General features: G+C 43.1%; 3 protein-coding genes across 5 annotated transcripts; all 3 read right to left on the minus strand.

Moving 5' to 3' along the window:
• Positions 1 to 1,131: 1,131 nt before the first annotated feature.
• LOC123783709 (olfactory receptor 1F1-like) lies at positions 1,132 to 6,314 on the minus strand. Of its 3 annotated transcripts, none has more exons than XM_087853254.1 (3): positions 6,072 to 6,314; positions 4,524 to 4,631; positions 1,132 to 4,410 (listed from the first exon to the last, which is right to left on the minus strand). In XM_087853254.1, exon 3 carries the CDS (start codon positions 3,805 to 3,807, stop codon positions 2,854 to 2,856), a length of 954 nt encoding a protein of 317 aa, XP_087709380.1. In that variant the 5' UTR covers positions 3,808 to 4,410; positions 4,524 to 4,631; positions 6,072 to 6,314; the 3' UTR covers positions 1,132 to 2,853. The 3 variants fall into 3 exon arrangements, with proteins under 3 accessions (XP_087709380.1, XP_087709384.1, XP_087709386.1); XM_087853258.1 differs by having other exon boundaries at positions 4,524 to 4,669; XM_087853260.1 differs by lacking the exon at positions 4,524 to 4,631.
• Positions 6,315 to 13,501: 7,187 nt separating this feature from the next.
• On the minus strand, positions 13,502 to 14,437 carry LOC123783595 (olfactory receptor 1F1-like). Its single transcript, XM_045784442.2, has one exon. The coding sequence runs from the start codon at positions 14,435 to 14,437 to the stop codon at positions 13,502 to 13,504; it is 936 nt and encodes a 311-aa protein (XP_045640398.2).
• Positions 14,438 to 21,425: 6,988 nt separating this feature from the next.
• LOC123783327 (olfactory receptor 1F1) lies at positions 21,426 to 22,382 on the minus strand. The gene is given in 1 exon segment (XM_045784008.2): positions 21,426 to 22,382. A coding segment is annotated over 1 exon segment (957 nt).
• Positions 22,383 to 23,194: the final 812 nt, after the last annotated feature.

Genomic DNA, 23,194 nt, shown 5'->3' on the forward strand with positions numbered 1-23,194 from the left:
TTAAGTAGGCTCCACAGCCAGCACGGAGCCCAACATGGGGCTTGAACTCAGGACCCTGAGATCAAGACCTGAGCTGACATCAAGAGTCCAACACTCAAATGACTGTGCCACCCAGGTACCCCAGGAAACCACTTTAAATGGAGTAGGGAGGCCAGAACGAGGAGACTCCTCATCAATTACAGACCCAACAGGAAAAGAAGCCTTTTGAGTAGATGCTATTTGACTACCTCAGCAGGCGGAAGACAGGTTTTCTCCTTGCCCAGCAAAGAACCCAGACAATGACAGACAGTTACAACTCAGCCAATCAGGAGGCACTACACTTTGGAACTCCTAGTTTACTCCAATAGACTTTTTCCTTTAACAGCCCCTCCCAGCTCCCTGCCTTTCTCTATAAAAAAGCAGTCCTTGCTTGGTTTTGTTTTCTGGGATCACCTATGGTTTTGCCATTGCTTGCATGTTCCAAATTGCAATTCTCTCCTATTCAAACAAACCCATTTTTTGCTAGTAAAATAACTGACGTTTTAAAGTTAACATTATGAACAACTCTATGCCCATAAACTTGACATTGATAAAAGGATAAGACAGGAATAAATACAGTTATAAACATGCATGCATCTAACAACAGAGCACCAAAGTACATGAAACAAAAGCTGGTGGTTTCTTTCAAAATGTCAAGGAACAGGTACTTTCTATCTTATTATGAAGAGCTCTTGGATATATAGACTAGAAATTGAAATGTTGCCATTTATTCCATTACGCAAGCATATCAATACACAAATATGACCAATATAAAAATCACATGTTAAACTCAGAAACATCCTCTGATTCTGAATTATCTCAGTTTTATACAAGATGTCACTTTACCTATCTCTCTGAAATTAAGGGAAACTACACTATTTTCCTCTTTGTTTCTCAAAATCCAGAGCATCCTGTTAAGTAATGTTTTAACCAGTTTCATATATTGGTCAGATTTTTATGTTCTGCATTTTCAAAATAAACTTAGTTATACTTTTAAACAGTATATTTCCCTTATGTTTTATTTTAGAAACAGAATTACTAGGAGCATATTTTCCTGGAGCAACTTGATGGAAATATGTAAGTACAGTAAAATAAAATTGTGGAGACAATACAGCAATTTAGAAAGGCTTTATTGCAAAATTATAGCAGAAAATCAGGATATAAATTAGTAACTTATAAAATATCTCTGCACTGACATAAACTGAAGGCAGAGTGGAAAAAAAGATGCAGGTGATTGACATGGCTGAGATTCTGGAAGATATTTCCTTTTTTTTAAGATTTTATTTATTTATTCAACAGAGAGAGACAGCCAGCGAGAGAGGGAACACAAGCAGGGAGAGTGAGAGAGGGAGAAGCAGGCTCCCAGTGGAGCAGGGAGCCCAATGTGGGGCTTGATCCCAGGACCCTGTGATCAGGCCCCGAGTCGAAGGCAGATGCTTAATGACTGAGCCACCCAGGCGCCTCCTGGAAGATATTTCTTGTTTAACTTACCCATGTTCCTGTTGTAATATTGTGTGACACAGAAAGCTCAGATATGAAGATAAAAAATAATTAGCTTGAATGCATGGCAAAATTAGGGCTTCTTGGAGCCCTAAATGAACCCTTCCCTTTTCTGCCCCAATACCAATCTGGCCCTCCAGTAAGATGTGTTCCTATCTCTATGTCTCTGTTGTGAGAAAGAAATCAGTCCTGACATGCAGGAGCTTTCAGGACATTCACAGCTAGGTGTTGGTGGTCTCCTGATGAACAGAGAGAATATCAGTACCACACAAGGCCATTCTGTGACCGTTACGGAGTAAGACAAAGAGAGACTACTCTGTAATCATGTCTGAACACAAAAACACAAACACTGTCCAAGTCACAAAAAAGACCAAACCCCGTCCCCCTATGCTGGCTGATATGAGTCACTGCTCCTTCTTTGCCAATCACAGTTTTGGCCTTAGTCTAGTCTTCCCTCCTCCTAGATAAAGTATTTTTTAAAAATTTTTTGAGAGAGAGAGAGAGTGGGAGCCGGGGGTGGGGGGTGCTGAGGGAGAGAGAATCTCAAGCAGACTCTCCACAGAGCACAGAGGCCAATGCAGGGCTCGATCTCACAACCTTGAGATTATGCACTGAGCGGAAATCAACAGTCAGATGCTTAACCAACTGAACCACCCAGACACCTCTCCTAGATAAAATATTTTCAGATATTCAGTTGGAATATGTGACACATGTAATCCAGAGCACAGACCCAATTCCTTAAGTCCTCACTAAATTCACCTCACACAAACTCAAGTCTTTTAGCATGCCCTGTCTACCACCTTCCTACTAAGATGCCCCACTACTCCCCATGCTATGTATTCTCCCTTGTGAGCCTAATAAACCAGAATTATTCAACAAGACATATATGTTCCTAGTGAGTTTTGGCTGGAGGGCACTGACAGTTCTAATAGGTTATTTGGTAAAAGGGTCTCTCTTTCCATCTTTTTTTTTTAGATTTTATTTATTTATTTTGTTTTTTTAAGATTTTTGTTTATTTGACAGAGAGAGACATTGAGAGAGAGAACACAAGCAGGGGGAGTGGGAGAGGGAGAAGCAGGCCCCCCACTGAGCAGGGAGCCCGACGTGGGGCTTGATCCCAGGACCCTGGGATCATGACCTGAGCCAAAGGCAGACACTTAACAGCTGAGCCACCCAGGCGCCCTCTCTCTTTCCATCTTTAACCTGAAGTGACTATATCAAGTTTCATCTCCCAAGACAGAAACTAGATTAATTTTCTTACAAATGACAACGGCTAAGTTTTGCACAATAGAAAAAACAAATATGATCTTCTTAGAAATTAGTTTCAAGATTTTCTTAGCCCATTTCATTACCAAGTAGAAAAAATTTCACAGCAACCACTTTTCCAAGAGCCCCTTTTATGTCCTTGTTTCTAAGGCTGTAAATGAAGGGGTTCAGCATGGGGGTCACCACTGTGTACATCACAGCAGCTGCTACATCTACCTCAGCTAAGTGGGAGAATAAAGGGTTGAAATACACAGCAATGATGGTGCCATAGAAGAGAGAAACCACGGCCAGGTGGGAGCCACAGGTGGAGAAGGCTTTCCATCTTCCCTTTGTGGATGGGACTCTCAGGACAGCACAGGTAATAAGGACATATGAAGCCAGGATGCAAATAAATGGAGCAATCATGATCAGAGAACCCTCGGTCAGAATCATCATCTCATTGAGGTGTGTGTCGGAGCAGGAGAGTTTCAGGAGGGGCGTCACATCACAGAAGTAGTGGGGGATGGCATTGTCTGCACAGAACGAGAGTCGAGCCATCAGCAGGGTATGCAATAGGACATCCAGGTTGGCGATGGCCCATGACCCAGCGACCAGCAGGGCACAGAGCTGCTGGGTCATCTTTGTTGAGTAGCGTAAGGGGTGGCATATGGCAACGAAGCGGTCATAGGCCATCACAGCCAGGAGGAAATTGTCCATGTCCACAAACATGAATACAAAATACATCTGTGTGAGACATCCGGAAAAGGAGATGGTCTGAGTCCCGAGAATGTGGTTGGCCAGCATCTTGGGGACAGTGGTGGAGGAGAAGCAGATGTCTGTAAAGGACAGGTTGCCGAGGAAGAAGTACATGGGGACATGCAGGCGGGAGTCCACGCCGATGGCCAGGAGGATGAGCAGGTTTCCCAGGACCGTGGCCAAGTACATGGTCAGGAAGAGCACGGAGAGGAGGTGCTGCTGCTGGGGCTCCTTGGAAAGCCCGAGGAGGAGGAACTCAGAGACCCTGGACTCGTTTGCCCCTCTCATGGGGCTGGACACAGATGCAAAGAACAGAAGCAGAGCTCAGAAACCTAGAAGCTGTGGCTTTGGAAACAACAATCCAAGCTCCACCCACATGGTCATGTTAATGAAACCTGTATTAGAATTGCTCAGTCAGGATCCACCCCTAGTCTCTACACCCTCAACCTCCAACTCCCAGTCCTGGATGACCCTGGTCCCACTGGACTATTCTTTAAAGTTTTATCAGGTATAACACAGACACAAACAAAGCCCTTCTCTGCCATTATGTATGTCTCTTTTTTTTTAAGATTATTTAGTTATTTATTCGACAGAGATAGAGACAGCCAGCGAGAGAGGGAACACAAGCAGGGGGAGTGGGAGAGGAAGAAGCAGGCTCATAGTGGAAAAGCCTGATGTGGGGCTCAATCCCAGAACGCCGGGATCACGCCCTGAGCTGAAGGCAGACGCTTAACCGCTGTGCCACCCAGGCGCCCCGTGTATGTCTCTTTTAAAATTCCCAGGCTTTCTCCCACTTTTTTGTAGCTCGCAGAGACAAGTAAAACAGTTGATTATTACTGAGTGTATCTCAAGTTCCAGTTGATGGATTCAGGACTCTACCACTCCCTGGATCTGGAAAAGTTAACAAGAGAGATTCTTCAAACAACTTCCCTCATTAGTAACTATACATATAAATTAACTTCATATATATATTCTCCTGTCCTATATATATGTTCTAATTTTACCTGGAAGAAGTTGGTACTGTTGACCGCAAGTTTTCTTCACCTTTGAGGAACCAACCAATGCTCTTCTTTATTATAAGGTTTGGAAAGTATTGGAAATATTGGTAGATCCTGAGTGAGTGAGAAGCAGAATTCATTGCCTGAGCCCTCTGTGCAGAGAAGGATGTTTGGGGGAATTAGAAATAGGTATTTACAGTGGCTTCCATGGCCACTGGGACCAAATTCCCTGAGGACCTCGTTAAAGATAAGCAGAAAGTAATTGTCCCACCTATTTCCTGGTCTCTGTGGACCCAACAATGATGACAAAGTATAAGGATCTAACCCCTGCATCAGAACTTGGGAGATAAAGCAAGAAGTAAAATTTTGCAAGTAAATCATTAGGTATTACAAAAAGTAGTGCCCACTTTTACCGCTTGTTTCCTTGCCCCATAAATTCCTGGTTGGTAGAAAGTTCAGCAGATATTGTCCACTGGTATGAAACTTATTGTATCCTGTAAAACAGCACCCCAACCTCACAAGGTAACCTCAACTGGTGCCCAAACTGAGTCTTTAAAAGACCATTTCTCTATTCCATAGAGTCAATTGCTCTAGGTGATGGTGTACAAGTAAATTTCAGTGAATCACATGGACACCAGCCTTATCCTTCTTATCCATGAAAAAATATACCTTTTTGTGTATATTAGTTTCCTTTTCCTGAGTGCTTCCGTACATTCCCAGAGACCTATCCCTCATATTATCTATTGTCGAGTAACAACTTATCCCCAAAGCTAGCAACTTGAAACAGTTAATATTTATCTCACACAATTCCTGTGAGTCAGGGACCTAGTAATGGTTTAGATGTATGGTTCTAGATCAGGACTTGTCATGAGACTCCAGTTAAGTTGTCAGCAGGAACTCAGTCATCTGAATGCTTGACTATAGCTGGAGGATGGGCTTCCAAGACGGTGCCCTCACATTACCTATGGTAAGAAAGCCTCAGTTCCTCACATCGACTTCTCCATAGAGCTAACTTGATATGTCCTTATAACAGAGTAATTGGTTTCCCAGAGCAAGTGATTCAAGAGAGCAAGATGGAAACCACACTATCTTTTGTGATGGAGTTCCTATACTCACACACCATCATTTTCACAAGATTCTGCTATTTACAGAGTGCTAAAGACAGAATGGTTATGTCCCCACCACATTCAGATGTTGAAATCCTAACCCTCAAGGTGATGGTATTAGAAGGTAGAGCCTTTGTGAGGTGATCTGGTCATGAAGGCAGAACCCTCACTAATGGTATTAGTGCCCTTATAACAGAAGGCCTGAGAAGCTCCCTTGTCCCTTCCACTATGTGAGGTTACACTGAAGATTGCCATCTATGAACCAGGAAATAGCTTCTCACCAGACATCAAACGTGCCAGCATCTTGATCCTGGATTTCCCAGCCTCCAGAACCATGAAAAAATACATTTCTGTTGTTTCTAAATTAGCCAGTCTAAGGTATTTTGTTATAGCAGCCTGAATGGATTAAGACACAAAGTCAGCCCAAGTCAATGTGGGAAGGGATTACCTGAACACCTGTGACCCATTCTAACCAGGAAGGGAAGACGATGGAGCAGAGCCCTAAAGGACCCGGGCAGGTGCAGCGGAAGGCTCATGGGACGCTCCAGTTGCCCTGGTTTTGCCGGAACCAACCCCAGAGAGCCTCTTTACGCCATTTCGGGGGCGGGGGAGATTCAGAGCCACTCAAGGCAACACAGAACCCCCGCTCCCTGCAGGGGCTCCAAGCCTGCCGCACTTCGGAGAAAGAGTAAGCCACACCTCCTCGCTGAGACCAAGCAGAGCGGAGACTCCGCTCCTCCTATCTAATTGGGCAAGAGTACGCGGGGCGGGGGCGACGCAGCCTCTGATTGGTTCCGTTTGAGGGCGGGTATAGCGCTTCCGGGAAGTGATTCCGCCTGATCCGCCTCTCCCGCGCTGCGCCTGCGTGTGGCCGATTGTTCTAGGAAGGTCCTCCCGCGCTCCGGCGACTCCAGAGAGCCGGGGGGCGGGGGCGGAAGTGTGAAATATAAAGGGGTTCAAAAGGCTTAGTAATCAAAGTAATAGTTCAATGCATTTTTTTTTAAAACAAAGTTAATGCAAAAAATCTTTTACTAAATATAAGAATTTTAAAGACACGATCAGTAAGCTGAAAGTTAATATTTAAGACCTTCACTTAGTCAAGAGAAATTGTCAAATACGGCAATTCTGTCAGTTGAAACAGGCAAAGAAAATTCTGAAAACATTAGTGATGAGTTTACTTCTACTAAACTAGTGTTAAAGATAAACACAGCCAGACATTAATTAAAGCAGTGAAAACTGATTTAATTCAGTAACTACTGATGGTAGGGGAAGGAGCTGAGCTCCATTCCATTTTCTGCAGAGGTATTGGGGATCTTAAAGGGAGAATGAGGAAGTAGGGAGAGGGAAGGGCAGAAACTTCAGCAGTCAGGGAAGTGAAAAATTACAAAAAGCTGGATGAGAGAGTTGGTCCTTGGGAAACCCATCTGGGTTTGCTAATTGGCCCTTATGGAAGCTAGGCTCCTACCCTACCATACAGACAGGGTCCCTATCTTCAGGCGTTTCTGGAACGAATGGTACATTCTTTTGGCAGCCTTGATTTTTCTGAGGCAGGCAGTACGGGCACTTAGGGTCATCCTAGGGATGGCCCTTGAGCTGTTAGATGCTATGTTAGTGTTTGTTCAAGTCCTTTAGGCCAAAGTTGAACATAGTCAAGAAGAGGGAGAAGCCTGATTGAGTTGGGTCAAGGAGGGACTCTGTCCTTAGAAAAGTAAAATTATAAGAGATTCTGATTTGGGTGTAAATAAAATATTGCAGTTAAAATAATGTGAGTTTAGGGGCTCCTGGGTGGCTCAGTTGGTGGAGCATGTGACACTTGATCTCAGAGCCCTTGACTTTGAGCCCCACTTGAGTTAGGCATGAAGCCTACTTAAAAAATAAATTAATAAAAGAAAAGAAAAGAATGTGAGTTTAAGTATACCTACTTTTAACTTTTTCAATATTTTTGCAACCACTTTAAATGTAAAAAATTAACCATTAAAAAATAGATTAAAACATGCATATCAGGCTTCATTATGGCTTGGAAGTCCCGATGTGAGGTGGCAGAGAGCTGAACCAAGCCCATCAACTCCTTTAGGAAACTTTTTCATCATCCTCTATAGTAACTTCCCCATATTGATTCATTCATATAATCGTTTATTCAGGTAAGAAAATTGTTGAGCAACTACTATATTGCAGATACTATTGAAAAACCTGGTCCCTGCACTCACGGAGTGCAGCCTAGTTGGAGTAGGAAACACAGGGAAAAAAACACAAAATAATTTCCTCAGGGTACTGACTTCTGTTTCTCATTATTCATGAAACGTGCACTCTATATGAACCAGACCCAGGAACTAACACCCTGTGTACAAATGTGAATAATGACTCATTTCTTATTTCAAGGGCCTTATATGTTTATGGTGGAAGACCCCAAAAGAGTGCAAACACCTGCAATAGAAGGTTGTACAGGTCATATGGGAAAGATAAGGCGAGCAGTTCTACTGGGGTGGTGTATTGGTTTCCTAGGCCTGCCATAACAAAGTACCATAAATTAGGTGACTTTAAACAACAGAAATTTATTCTCTTACAATTTTGGAGACTAGATGTCCAAAATTAAGGAGTTGGCAAGGATGGGTTCATTCTGGAGACTCTGCGAGAGAATCTGTTCCATGCCCTTTTTCTAGCTTCAGTGGCTGCCATCAGCCCTTAGGGTCCCATCACTTAGGATTGATTAGTGCCATCAATCCTTAGTGATGCTTGTAGATGTACCACTTCAAACTCAGCCAGTCTTCACATGGCATTACCCCTAAGGATCTTTGTGTCTTTGTGTCTTCACATGGTGTTCTCTCTGTGGGTGGCTATGTCCAAATTTCCCTCTTCTTAGGACGACACCAGTCTTTGAAATCAGAGCTACCCTAATCCTGTATGACCAAATCTTAACTTGATTACATCTGTAAATACCCTATTTCCAAATAAGGTCATATTCATAGGTACCATGTGTTAGGACTTGAACATCTTTTGCAGGCTGGGGGACACAATCCCACTCACTACAGTAGGGAATAATATTGAAGAATGATAGGGAAGTAGAATGCAGGGCACTTAGTGAATGATTGGATATGTGGGATTAGGGCAAGTGTAGGAGGGCAGCAACATTAATTGAGAACCATTAATTGAGATGTGCAGTGCAGGCAGGAGAGAAATGCATCTGCGCTTGTTGGGATGGATCACGGTGTGATGGTGGCAGTGTGGACTCCATGGGTTCCACTAGGAAGTGTTGGGTGTGAAGACATTCAAGTTGGACACAATGGATATGTAGGTCAAGGGGAGCTCTGACAGATATGGATTCAGGGATTCAGAAGTCACCAGAACACAGATGTGGTTAAAGACACAAAGTAGATGTAATTGCCCAGGAACAGAGTATAGAGTGAAAAGAAGTCCAAGAATAAAACCCAAAAGGAAAACAAACATTTATAAGATGGTAGAAGAGGAGGAGGTGGCAAAACAAATGCAGCAAAGAGACACAGAAACAAGCAGAGATCAGTGTTTAAGGAGCTATGGTGAGTTTTAAAAAGAAACTAGTGGTAAACAATGCCACAGGCACAGAAAAATCAAGGAAAATGACTGAAGAGCAACACTGTATGTTGTAAAATTATATCTCCAAATAAAATACTAAATGTTGTTTCAATAAATCGTCACTAATGTGGCAAATGGACTAGACCTTAATACTTAACCTTTGATTATGCAACATGGTATATCTGTTCTTTTCCTTTGTTGTCATTCTGTTGTTGTTACTATTATCCTCTCAGGGGTGCCCACTCTTGCCATTATTATTCAACATAGTACTAGAAGTCCTTGCAACAGCAATCAGACAACATAAGGGGATATAAGGTATCCACATTGGCAAAGAATAAGTCAAACTGTCTCTCTTCGCAGATGACATGATACTCTAGATAGAAAACCCAAAGACTCCACCCCCAAACTACTAGAACTTAGAGAGCAATTCAGTAATGTGGCGGGATACAAAATCAATGCTCAGAGATCAGTTGCATTTCTATACACGAACAATGAGACTGAAGAAAGAGAAATCAGGGAATCCATTCCATTTACAATAGCACCAAAAATCATACATTATCTCAGAATTAACTTAACCAGAGATGTAAAGGATCTATATTCTAGAAACTACAAATCACTCTTGAAAGACATTGAAGAAGACACAAAAAGATGGAAAAATATTCCATGCTCATGGATCGGAAGAATAAACATAATTAAAATGTCCATGCTACCCAGAGCAATCTACATTTTCAATGCCATCCCAATCAAAATACCAATGACATTTTTCAAAGAACTGGAACAAACAGCCCTTAAATTTGTGTGGAACCAGAAAAGGCCCCGAATAGCCAAGGAATTGTTGAAAAGGAAAAACAGAGCTGGGGGCATCACGTTGCCAGATTTCAAGCTATACTACAAAGCTGTGATCACAAAGACAGCATGGTACTGGCACAAAAACAGACACATAGACCAATGGAACAGAATAGAGAACCCAGAAATGGACCCTCGGCTCTTTGGGGAACTAACATTTGACAAAGCAGGAAAAAAACATCCAGTGGGGAAAAAAACAGTCTCTTCAATAAATGGTGCTGGGAAAATTGGACAGCTATATGCAAAAAAATGAAACTTGACCACTCTCTCACACCATACACAAAGATAAACTTCAAATGGATGAAAGACCTCAATGTGAGACAGGAATCCATCAAAATCATAGAGGAGAACATAGGCTGCAACCTCTTTGACATCGGCCACTGCAACTTTTTTCATGACACATCTCCAAAGGCAAGAGAAACAAAAGAAAAAATGAACTTGTGGGACTTCATCAAGGTAAAAAGCTTCTGCACAGCCAAGGAAACGGTCAAAAAAACTAAGAGGCAGCCCACGAAATGGGAGAATATATTTGCAAGTGACACTACAGATAAAAGACTAGTACCCAAGATCTACAAAGAACTTCCCAAACTCAATACACGTGGAACAAATAACCAAATCAAAAAATGGGCAGAAGATATGAACAGACACTTTTCCAATGAAGACATACAAATGGCTAACAGACACATGAAAAAATGTTCAAAATCATTAGCCATCAGGGAAATTCAAATCAAAACCACCTTGAGATACCACCTTACACCAGTTAGAATGGCAGAAACTGACAAGGCAGGAAACAACAAATGTTGGAGAGGATGTGGAGAAAGGGGATCCCTCTTACACTGTTGGTGGGAATGCAAGTTGGTACAGCCACTTTGGAAAACAGTGTGGGGGTCCCTTAAAAGGTTAAAAATTGAGCTACCCTATGATCCAGCAATTGCACTACTGGGTATTTACCTCAAAGGTACAGACGTAGTGAAGAGAAGGGCCATATGCACCCCAATGTTCACAGCAGCATTGTCCACAATAGCTAAATTGTGGAAGGAGCTGAGATGCCCTTCAAGAGATAACTAGATTAAGAAGATGTGGTCCATATATACAATGGAATATTACTCAGCCATCAGAAAGAACAATTACACAACATTTGCAGCAACATGGACGGGACTGGAGGAGATTATGCTAAGTGAAATAAGTCAACCAGAGAAAGACAATTATCATATGGTTTCACTAATTTATGTAACATAATAGGAAGATTGGTAGAAGGAAGGGAAGAATGAAGGGGGGGTAAACAGAAGGGGGAATGAACCATGAGAGACTATGGACTCTGGGAAACAAACTGAGGGCTTCAGAGGGGTGGGGGGTGGCGGATTGGGATAGGCCGGTGATGGGTATTAAGGAGGGCACATATTGCATGGTGCACTGGGTGTTATACACAAATAATGAATCATGGAACATTGCATCAAATACTGGGGATGTACTGTATGGTGACTAATATAACAAAATAAAAATATTTAAAAAAAAGACCTCTCAGGGGGCATGCGGGTAGCTCAGTAGGTTAAGAATCTGCCTTCGTCTCAGGTCATGGTCCGGGATCCTGGGACCAAGTCCCGAGTTGGGCTTCCTGCTCAGTGGGGAGTCTGCTTCTCCCTCTCCCTTGCCCCCCCCCGCCATGTTCTCACACACACGTGCGCACTCTTTCTCTCAAATAAATTTAAAAAAAAAAAAAAAGCTAAGGGGCGCCTGGGTGGCACAGCAGTTGAGCGTCTGCCTTCAGCTCAGGGCGTGATCCCGGCGTTCCGGGATCGAGTCCCACATCAGGCTCCTCTGCTATGAGCCTGCTTCTTCCTCTCCCACTCCCCCTGCTTGTGTTCCCTCTCTCGCTGGCCGTCTCTATCTCTGTCAAATAAATAAATAAAATCTTTAAAAAATAAAATAAATTAAATTAAAAAAAGCTAAAAGACCTCTCAGATTGGGTTCTCCAGAAGCACATGCTTTTCGTTCCCCTATTCAGTATTAATGGTTTGCACGTGCAGTAAGTGTCAGGAGCCAAGCTTTTTATGGGTGTCCAAGGTGAATAGTTTATGCATGTGATCCCTGAACATCTCACGGTCTTTAGAGCGCCTAAGGGCGAAGAGGGAGAGGAAGCTGCAACAAACAGACTACACAGTATTGCATATATAATAACTCAAATAGTTTTCTGTGGGAGAGAGAATGAGAATCTCAGCCTAGGGTAATCATCAAAGGCTTGATAGGGATAATATTGGCTTGGACCTTGAAAGTTCAGAAAAGGTTTGCCCCACAGGGAGAAGGAGTAGGCATCCTGAACAGATGAAAAAAGCAAATGTTAATCTGTTTCTCCAAAATCGAAGGAACACCTTATTGCTAAATATACCCCCATAGAGTAAGGCAATCAAATTGGATAATGAGACACTGCCGCAGACTGCTTGCGCGCCCCTCCAAAATGTTAAAATGTTGAAACTTAACTTACCCCAGTGTGTAGTATTTGGAGGTGGGACCTTTGGGAGGTGACTAAGTCGTGAGTGGGGGAGACCTCATGAAGGGATTAGTGTCCTCATACAATAGACCCCAGAGAGCTTCCTCACCCCTTCTACCACCTGAGGACACAGAAAGAAGAAACAAGCAGGCTCTCATCGAACACTGAATCTGCTGACATTTTGATCTTGGACTTCCAGCCTCCAGAACCGTGAGACATAAATGTTTGCTGTTTAAACTGCACAGTGTATGGTATTTGTGTGAGAGCAGGCTAAACAGACTAAGAGGGGCACTGAAAATTATGAAAAGTTCTTTGGATTCCACGTGAGGCTCAGGAATGTGAGTTCAGCCAAAAGACCAGCCCTCTCAGCCGAGGAACACTTGAGCCCACAGAAAACGTCAGTGACTTTTTCACCTCTATTGTTATACCCTCATTAGACACCAGATTTCCTCTGAGTTTCTAGGCTCACTCTTCATAATGAGCAATCATAAAGTACATCCGAAGCAGCATGACTGTCAACTCAGAAATTACATTAGAACCCCTTGGAGAGCCTAAGGGGAAAAAATGCTAATGCTTGGATCCCACTCCAGAAATTCTGGTTTAATTGGCCAAAGCTTGGTCCAGCCACCATATATATGGTGTCAAAGCTCTCTAGGTGATACTGTCATGTATTCGAGATTGAAAAACACTGCCTTAGATTCTGCGAGCATTTCCAGAAAGGAAGTGGAAACAAATTTGGTGACACGTAAATTTTTAGAGTGATCACTTAGAGAGGAAAAACTTGACCTTTATGCAAAGAAGGTTTAAATACAGGAATTAGAAACAAATAAAATTACGTATTTAAAGGAGCAGGGGTGTACTTAAGTCTTAGTTCATTCGTAACGCTCTTAAGAGTATTTATTCTAAGTTCCTTGCAAACACTTTGATAGCTACATCTCAGTGAGTTGACAAAGATTAATATGCCTGGGAATAATAGGTCCATTATACGTTCATCACTAAGAGTATCTCGTCCTGCCCATCATTTTTCGTAAGGCCCCTTTCAAGTCCCTGTTCCTCAGGCTGTAGATGAAGGGGTTCAGCATGGGGGTCACCACTGTGTACATCACAGTAGCTGCGGTGTCCTTCTCAGAAGAGTGTGAGGACAAAGGGTTGAAATACACAGCAATGATGGTGCCATAGAAGAGAGAAACCACGGCCAGGTGGGAGCCACAGGTGGAGAAGGCTTTCCATCTTCCCTTTGTGGATGGGACTCTCAGGACAGCACAGGTAATAAGGACATATGAAGCCAGGATGCAAATAAATGGAGCAATCATGATCAGAGAACCCTCGGTCAGAATCATCATCTCATTGAGGTGTGTGTCGGAGCAGGAGAGTTTCAGGAGGGGCGTCACATCACAGAAGTAGTGGGGGATGGCACTGTCTGCACAGAACGAGAGTTGAGCCATCAGCAGGGTATGCAACAAAGCATGCAGACTGGCGATGGCCCATGACCCAGCGACCAGCAGGGCACAGAGCTGCTGGGTCATCTTTGTTGAGTAGCGTAAGGGGTGGCATATGGCAACGAAGCGGTCATAGGCCATCACAGCCAGGAGGAAATTGTCCATGTCAGCAAGTTCAAAGAGAAAATACATCTGTGTGAGACACCCAGAAAAGGAGATGGTCTGAGTCCCGAGAATGTGGTTGGCCAGCATCTTGGGGACAGTGGTGGAGGAGAAGCAGATGTCCGTAAAGGACAGGTTGCCGAGGAAGAAGTACATGGGGACATGCAGGCGGGAGTCCACGCCGATGGCCAGGAGGATGAGCAGGTTTCCCAGGACCGTGGCCAAGTACATGGTCAGGAAGAGCACGGAGAGGAGGTGCTGCTGCTGGGGCTCCTTGGAAAGCCCGAGGAGGAGGAACTCAGAGACCCTGGACTCGTTTGCCCCTCTCATGGGGCTGGACACAGATTAACAGACGACAGTGAAGTCAGATACCTATACAGGGATGATTAAGATGTAACAAATCAGACTCCTGCAGGATCACATTTGCACATCAGTTCATAAAAGTGCTAAGAGGATGTGCCCACCCAACCTATACTTCCAACTTCCAACACACAGTTCTGATGTTCTTCCTACTGGATTCACTGATCCTTAATTTGTATTGAAAAACACACGTTAACACTGAAAAGCAGACAGATACCTACACGGCCTGACTATGTGTCTCTGCTTACATTTCCCAATTCTCCCCCTGACCCACCCAACTCCTATGGAATTCATAAGAGATAAGAGAAGAAGTTGATTATTACTGGGTTCTTGAGTGACGTACGATGGATTTAGGACTCCTACTATTAACTTCCTGTATCTGGAAGGTGTAGCGGAGGAGGTTCCTAAAAAATCTTCGTTTCTTGATAGATATCAACGTCTCTACTACTGCAGTCTTACCTGAGGGGAGGTTCTTCAGCTCTGTAACTGATCGATGCTTCTCTTCATTGTAGTGACTGGAGTGTCTTGGAAACAAAGGCAGGTAAGGAGTGACTGAAGAGTGGGGGTTCATGGTCTAAGTCCTCTGTTCAGGAAAGATGTTTGGGGCAATCACAGAGCAAGCATTTACAGGAGCTTCACCACCACTGGGACAAGATTCCCTGAGAGCCTCATTAGAGATGAGAAAAAGAATAATTGTCTTGCATATTTTTGGCCCTTTGGACTGAACAGTAATGACAGTAATGACAAAGAATATTATCTAAAGTTTAGATGTAATTCTTGGGTCAGAACTTGGAGGATATTAGAAATGAAGCCACTTTGGTAGACACAAATCCCAGATAAAACTCCCTTGGAACTGAGTGATCTGGGTCTGTGCCCAAAGATGTGAAAATTCAGTTATTAACCACTTGTTCTCATTTCCTTTTTTCAGATCCTGGGCTATTCCTGTGTTTTCTGTGTCACCTTGGCTTTCTTATGTCTAATTATCTTTCTAGAAGATTAGTGATGCCAAATCTCCATTTTGCAAGTGGGAATGTTGAGAGCGAGTTACAGAGCTGAGAGTAAACCATGAAGACATCTGGGAAAAAGGATAGCCTGATTCTAAGGGAAGTTGTCTCCAGGAGAACACAAGCATGCTGTAATTTACAAACTCCAGCCCCCAAAGGCAGATATTTTTTGGGATTTGAGTCCAACTCACATTGTTTACCTTTTTTCTGAATGGAAGCCCCGAATCCAAATAGTAGTAGCAGCAGGATCCCAGCCACCATGTTCGTACCACATGTTCTTCCCTTCACCATAGCTGGTTGGACCAGGGTATTTGGAACTAGGATTGAGGGAGAGCCAGTCCCTATCATTATGTGGCTTGCCAGGAATGTGTAAATCCAACCTTCTGCCTGTGCATTGCTATCGGATGGACTGAGAAGCAGAGAAGTGTTGAAGAAATAAACACAGAGAAAGAAGATATTAGTTGGAGAAAATCTTCACGGTGTTCCAATTCTGGGTTCAAGTCCTTTCCTGATGATTGGTTTACATTCCAGCATGTTTCACTCAGGATTCTTAGTTGTAAATAATAAAAAATAATTGTGGTTAATTTTAGCAGAAAGGGATTTCATTAAAAGAAGCATCTGACTCTTGATGCTTCGGGTCATGATTTCAGGGTTGTAAGGTCAAGCCCTGCATCAAGTTCTGCACTGGGCATGGAGTCTGCTTGAGATTCTCTCTCCCTCTCCCTCTGCCACTCCCCCCACTCATGCGCTCTCTCTCTCTCTCTCTCTCTCTCTCTCTTGCTCTCAAATAAGTAAATCTTTAAAGAATACTGGTTCCACCAGTGAATGAGTGGATAAACAATGGAATATACAGTAGTGTGTGTGTGTGTGTGTGCGCGCACACGCATGTGTGTGTGTAAATCAGCCATAAAAAGGAATGAAGTCCTGATACATCTTACAACATGGATGAACTTCAAAATCATTATACTAAGTCAAAGAAGACAGACAGGAAAGGTCACATATTATATGATAGGACATCCAGGTGGAAGGACCCAAGAGTCAGTTTGGGGCCTATTGTTCAGAGCAGGGTCTGGCTTCACATGGTTCAGACGTTATCAGCACATAAGTTTATTTGATGTTATGAAAGTGAATGTGATTGTCCAGACAGAAAGAATAAAATGAGAAGGAAAAAAATCCAAGGATAAAACCCATGAGGACAAAAACATATAATGAGGTGACAGAAGACAGGCCAGCAAATGTGATCTGTAAAGACAGGAAACAATGAGGGAACGAGTAAAAATTGGTGTCTCAGAAGCCAAGACCTAAGTTTCAAAACAGAACAACCCCCCCCCAAATTGTATCAGTAATGTATTACCACAACCATAGTTTGTAACAAACTCCACAACCTCAATGGCTTAGAAAATCAATAACCTATTCATTGGTGGGGGGTCAGCCAAGCTTCATACTGTGGATCATGTGGGCTGGGCACCACACTGTGGGCTGGGCTCATGTTCTCTGCTCTTCTTTCCTCCTGGGTCTCAGGCTGGAGGGGCAACAGCGGCCCAGAGTGTGTTCTGGTGGAGCACTGAGTGCAGGAGGCAAATCCAACTGTGCAAGCCTGTCTGCAGCCTCTCCTTAGATCATCTTCACAGACGTCCCCTTGGCCACAGCAATTCATGTGGCCAAACACCAAGTCAAGAGTCAGGGAAGGGCGCTCCATCTGCCGTGAGGCCATGGAAAGGGCATGTATACATGTAATTGTATTACAGAGGAATGAATGACTGAGATCCCCAGTTCATTCTACCGCAAGAATCTAGTAGTAGAGAATACCGAAGAGACAAAGAACTTAAGAAAAGAACTAGATGGCAGCGATTATATTTCATAAAATTATATTTTTAAAGAAAACTCTGACATTTTCAAAGTATATTTTATAATATGCTAAATGCCATACAGCACTGTAGTTAAGCATATGTGTTTGGGTCAGCCAACATGGCTTAGCCATACTTATTGTTCTCAGAGTATCATTATAATTAAAATGCTAAAAGAAGAGGGAAACAAAAATATTCAGAATTCAGGGTTTTCTGCTTTTTTTTTTCTTCTTGATAGTTTTCTGCATTTTCCTAAGACTTTCTTCAACAAGCAGTGTCAAGGAGCACCTGGGTGGCTCAGTCGTTTCAGTGTCCAACTCTTGATCTTGGCTGGGGTCATGATCTCAGGGTCATGGGATCAAGCCCTGCGTCGGGCTCCACACTCAGCGTGGAGTCTCCTTGTCTCTCTCACTCTGTTCCTCCCACCCCACTCATGCTCTGTCTCTCTCTCAAATAAACAAATAAATAAATAAAATCTTAAAAACAAAAACAACAATAAGCAGTGTGAAGAACTACAAAGAGTCTGAGATTTTACCCTGAATGCAAGTTAACAAGCTAGTCTGGGAATTTCATGGATGGAGGCAGAAGACACAAAACTCTCGGGTCAGAGACGAAGGACTTTATTACAGCAATAATAGGATCCAGAGCAGCAGCATTTACACCAGTTCCTTAAGCCCCAATTCCCCCAGAATGACATGAATAAAACCAGGCAGCACCTGTGTACACAGTGGATGATTTAGAGAAGACAAACTCCAAGCTTAGGAAATCAAATCTTTTGTAATTGGGAATAAGCCTTCCTGACATTTGCTCCAGAAGGAAACATTATATTTATTATACCGGGTGGTAGAAATCCCCCTGTTGCTCTGGAAAGACACCATTTTCATCTTCCAAGGCCATTCACTACAGAAACATCCTTGAAGAGATGGTCTAGAACAGAAGTAGTGACGGTCTCTGCTCACAAAATGTACAGAAAAGCAAGAGACCCATGGAGTACTATCTCCCACCAAGCATGTGTTAATTTTATACTCATAAAGTTGTATTTGTTTTTTAATAGTAAATAGGAGATGGAGGCATTCATTGTTGACTAATACTTTCTAGGCAAAGGATTGGACTTTAATTTTTTCTCATGTACTAGAAGCTCTTAAAAAATATTCTGACAAAGAGGGAAAGAATCCTTCATCCAAGTCAACTATTTCAGAAAGTCCATAAGAATGAGCCAACACAAGCCAAGCAAAAAGTAGAGCTGGTGACTCAGTATTAACCAATGTATCCTATTCCTTAAGGATACATTGGTTAATATTAAAAGGATTAAAGAGAACAAAGATCTTACTGTTACTAAAAGATACAATCCATAATGAATTTACAACCTTTGTGAACCTTTGTGCCTTCCAAAAGCTAACATCAAATAAAAAAGCAGAAGCTATTAATAGAAAAAAATAGTTGAAATGTTAATTATAAGACTTAACAGATCAATAAAAACATTAAGTATCAGAATGTTATAATTTTTTCTTTTTTTTAATATTTTATTTATTTATTCGACAGGATAGAGACAGCCAGCTAGAGAGGGAATACAAGTAGGGGGAGTAGGAGAGGAAGAAGCAGGCTCCTAGAGGAGGAGCCTGATGTGGGGCTCGATCCCATAATGCTGGGATCACTCCCTGAGCCGAAGGCAGACGCTTAACCGCTGTGCCACCCAGGCGCCCCCAGAATGTTATAATTTTCATATACATTTATTTGGATTCTATTTTACAGATATAACCATATCTTAGAAAAAACCTGACTGAAGTCCATGCCATATAAAAAGACCCCAAGGATTCAGAGAGGATGTCAAAGGTAGAAGGGTAAATATGAGCTGGGTGTTCTTGGTTGACACAGTGGAGCTAGAAGCCACCGCGGCCCATAGTCAGACTTCAGTGTAGGATAAAGTAAATTTGAGCTCAGAGAGCTGAAACCTGAGGCCATAGGAGGGTCCCAGCGCAGACCCCAAAGAGATGTGAACCACAAGCACCAGCGCTACAGCGAGCAGGTCCCCAGCAGACCAAACAAAAATCAGGATTCAGGAGCTACAATGTGTGCTAGTCATTTGCAGAGTCATGCCAAGGGACGGGTCCAACTTCTGGTTCTCTCTCTCTACCTGACTGGGGGAAGCAGGACTGGCTGACTCTTCTGAATGAGCTTCTGGGTATTTTGACACAAAGAAGGAGGAACTGGACACCCTGATAATAAATGACAGATAAGGTGGTGCTGAAATAATGAAGAAATAAATGATGACCTTAATTTTTACTGCAAGCTGGAGAAACTGGGTCATCTAAGCTATGTGTCGGATTCAGGGACACAAAGAAAGAATTATACACCAGGAAGTACGCAGCAGCATTATTCCTACTACAGAAACACTTGAAATTGTTCAGAGTCAGGGAATGAATCCATGAATGGATAGAATATTATGTAGCCATTAAAATCACATTTCTAAGACCTTTGCCGACATGGGAAGAAGGAGGTAGAAAACTGGAATGCCAAATAATATGGGAAGATTGCAGCCAACTTTTCTAAAATTATATCCACAAGTGTATAATAGCAGTTATCTTGGAGCAGCAAGACTGCAGGTTATTTTAACTTTATTCTTTATGATTTTTGGTGTTCCATAGTGTATAGGCATTACCTATCTAATAACAAAGTTGTATTTTTAAGTGAAGAAATTTTAAAAACTCCTTCTCAAGTAATTGTGTCCAAATTAAAAGCTAAGGAAGTATTCATTCATCCGCTTTTTTTTTTTTTTCTTTCAGCTAGGCCTTTGGTCCAGAAGCAGTGCCAGACACTGGAGTACAGGTGAATAGTGTGTGAATTTGAGTATGGAAGAGCTTATTATCTGTGAAAAGCCCTTGCAGTTGTGGAAAATAAACCAAAGGAAAAAACAGAGCTTGGGAATCAGGAGGCATCCATGGGAGACGAGGTGACATTTGACTTGGCTCTTGGAAGTGTGGGAGAGTGTTGATGTGGGGGGAGTGTTGTGTCCCTTAATGCCACAGAGAAGAATGTAGAGGGCGCTGGTCCAGGCAGAGGGAAAAGCAAGCCTCGATCTGCTTCACTGGTATCAAAGACTCCCCTGCTGACCCCATAAAGGTCCGTTAGCCAAGCAGGATCCTCGCAACCAGACTGTTTCCCCATCCTGTGCGGGTTCACCTCTTGAAGCTCTGGGCCACGTGCCCACCTGGGCCTCTGAGTCTCACCTGAAATGTTATTACCCACTTTAGTCCTCATAGTTTACTCTGTTCTTTTGTCTGAGATTCAAAACATTTTTTTTGCTTAATCTCTACACCCAACGTGGGGCTTGAACTCATGACCTGAGATCAAGATTTGTGTGCTCTTCTGACTGAGCCAGTCAGGCACCCCTCAAAACTAATTTTTCTGAGTGTTTCTGCAACCCAATTTTTATGACTGACCAACAAAGGATATGTAAGGAATACAAGACAGACCAACAATTCCCACCCTGACGGCACATTAGAATCATCTGAGATTTTTAAAATCTGTGTTGTGGCCCCACCACAAGAGATTCTAATCTATTTGGTCATTGTTGGGGCCTGGACATCAGCGGATTGTAAGAGCTTCCAGGTAATTCTAATATTCAAAAATATGTGTAGCATGTATCCTTTCAGAGAGACCACTTGAAAAGGAAATACTTGAGGGGCACTGGGTTTCTCAGTCAGTTAAGTGTCAATCCTTGATTTTTGGCTCAGGATCTCAGGGTCGTGAAATCAAGCCCCATGTCGGGCTCTGCACTGGGCACGGAGCCTGCTTAACATTCTCTCTCTCCCCCTCTACCCACCTCTCCAAAAAAAAATTTTTAGAAAAAAGAAATACTTGACTTGGGTGTAAAATAATTCAAAAATTAGTCAGTAAAAAGAAGTCTCATTACTTGGTAGATGCAGCAGGGTTATGGGTGAATTCAGTTCACAAGTAATGAGTGCCCCTAGCACAGACATCAATATGTTTGTTGCTTCTACGTGCCCCTAGCACAGACATCAGTATGTTTGTTTCCAGACTGTCTTTGACAAAACACCTATCTTAAATCAATTAATAAAAAAAAATAAGTTTTCATGGAAATAAAATTCAGCTTTGATTCTCTCAACAGACAGAAAACGTTTTCCTGTCAACCACTTTTCCAAGAGCCCTTTTCAAGTCCCTGTTCCTCGGGCTGTAGATGAAGGGGTTCAGCATGGGGGTCACCACTGTGTACATCACAGTAGCTGCGGTGTCCTTCTCAGAAGAGTGTGAGGACAAAGGGTTGAAATACACAGCAATGATGGTGCCATAGAAGAGAGAAACCACGGCCAGGTGGGAGCCACAGGTGGAGAAGGCTTTCCATCTTCCCTTTGTGGATGGGACTCTCAGGACAGCACAGGTAATAAGGACATATGAAGCCAGGATGCAAATAAATGGAGCAATCATGATCAGAGAACCCTCGGTCAGAATCATCATCTCATTGAGGTGTGTGTCGGAGCAGGAGAGTTTCAGGAGGGGCGTCACATCACAGAAGTAGTGGGGGATGGCACTGTCTGCACAGAACGAGAGTCGAGCCATCAGCAGGGTATGCAACAGAACATTCAGATTGGCAATAGCCCATGACCCAGCGACCAGCAGGGCACAGAGCTGCTGGGTCATCTTTGTTGAGTAGCGTAAGGGGTGGCATATGGCAACGAAGCGGTCATAGGCCATCACAGCCAGGAGGAAATTGTCCATGTCCACAAACATGAATACAAAATACATCTGTGTGAGACATCCGGAAAAGGAGATGGTCTGAGTCCCGAGTATGTGGTTGGCCAGCATCTTGGGGACAGTGGTGGAGGAGAAGCAGATGTCCGTAAAGGACAGGTTGCCGAGGAAGAAGTACATGGGGACATGCAGGCGGGAGTCCACGCCGATGGCCAGGAGGATGAGCAGGTTTCCCAGGACCGTGGCCAAGTACATGGTCAGGAAGAGCACGGAGAGGAGGTGCTGCTGCTGGGGCTCCTTGGAAAGCCCGAGGAGGAGGAACTCAGAGACCCTGGACTCGTTTGCCCCTCTCATGGGGCTGGAAGCCTGAGCCCAGAGGCAAATAAAGCAGGAAAAATTCAGAAGCCTGGAAAATGATGGTTAAAGTGGAGCAACTAAGAAGACCGCAAGGAGAAAGGCTGTGTGATATAGATGAGGCATTAGAACCTTGTTCCCTGTGTTTGGCCAGTAATTTATGGCCTTTTCTGTGCCACTATTCTTTCATTAGCAAAATGAGGGCAGTGCTTCTGGAAGGACATTGTGCCTCTGGAAAGATTGTGACAATGGCTTTATCCATAAATTCTTTGTATGTTTGAACTTTCTATCATGACCATGTATCTTAAATAGTGCCATAAATCACTATAGATATAAGAATATTAATAGACATGTTAATATTTACAATGAGTACTGGAGAACAAGTAAAGTGGTTACCCTAGAGACTGACCTATAGTAAGCATATATCTTAATATATGGATATTGATGTCATTATTATCATTAGTGGTGTTGCCTTGGAGGACATTTTTCAGTTCCATTATCTCTAATCCGGACATGTTACACATTCCTAACATGTTTGCTCTGAGGATGAGATCAGTGATCAATCAATATGATAATATTGTTGCTGCTGCTTCCCAGGCTCACATTTTCCGAGCACTTTACAGAGCTCTGAGCCAGCCCTTCTTGGTTATGTCCACTGAACTCCCTCAGTCTAACTTGTAAAATGGAAATGGAAATGACCCAGAGTTATGGGCAGAAACTTGGCCAATTGGTTTTCTCCACAGCTCAGGTCTCATAAACATACAAGACATATATGGTCATGACTGGGTGATTGCAAGGGACTCTTGATGGTG

The sequence above is a fragment of the Ursus americanus genome, chromosome 2 (genome assembly GCF_024610735.1).
Source record: "Ursus americanus isolate L20-20 chromosome 2, mUrsAme1.1.p, whole genome shotgun sequence".
NCBI lineage: Eukaryota > Metazoa > Chordata > Mammalia > Carnivora > Ursidae > Ursus > Ursus americanus.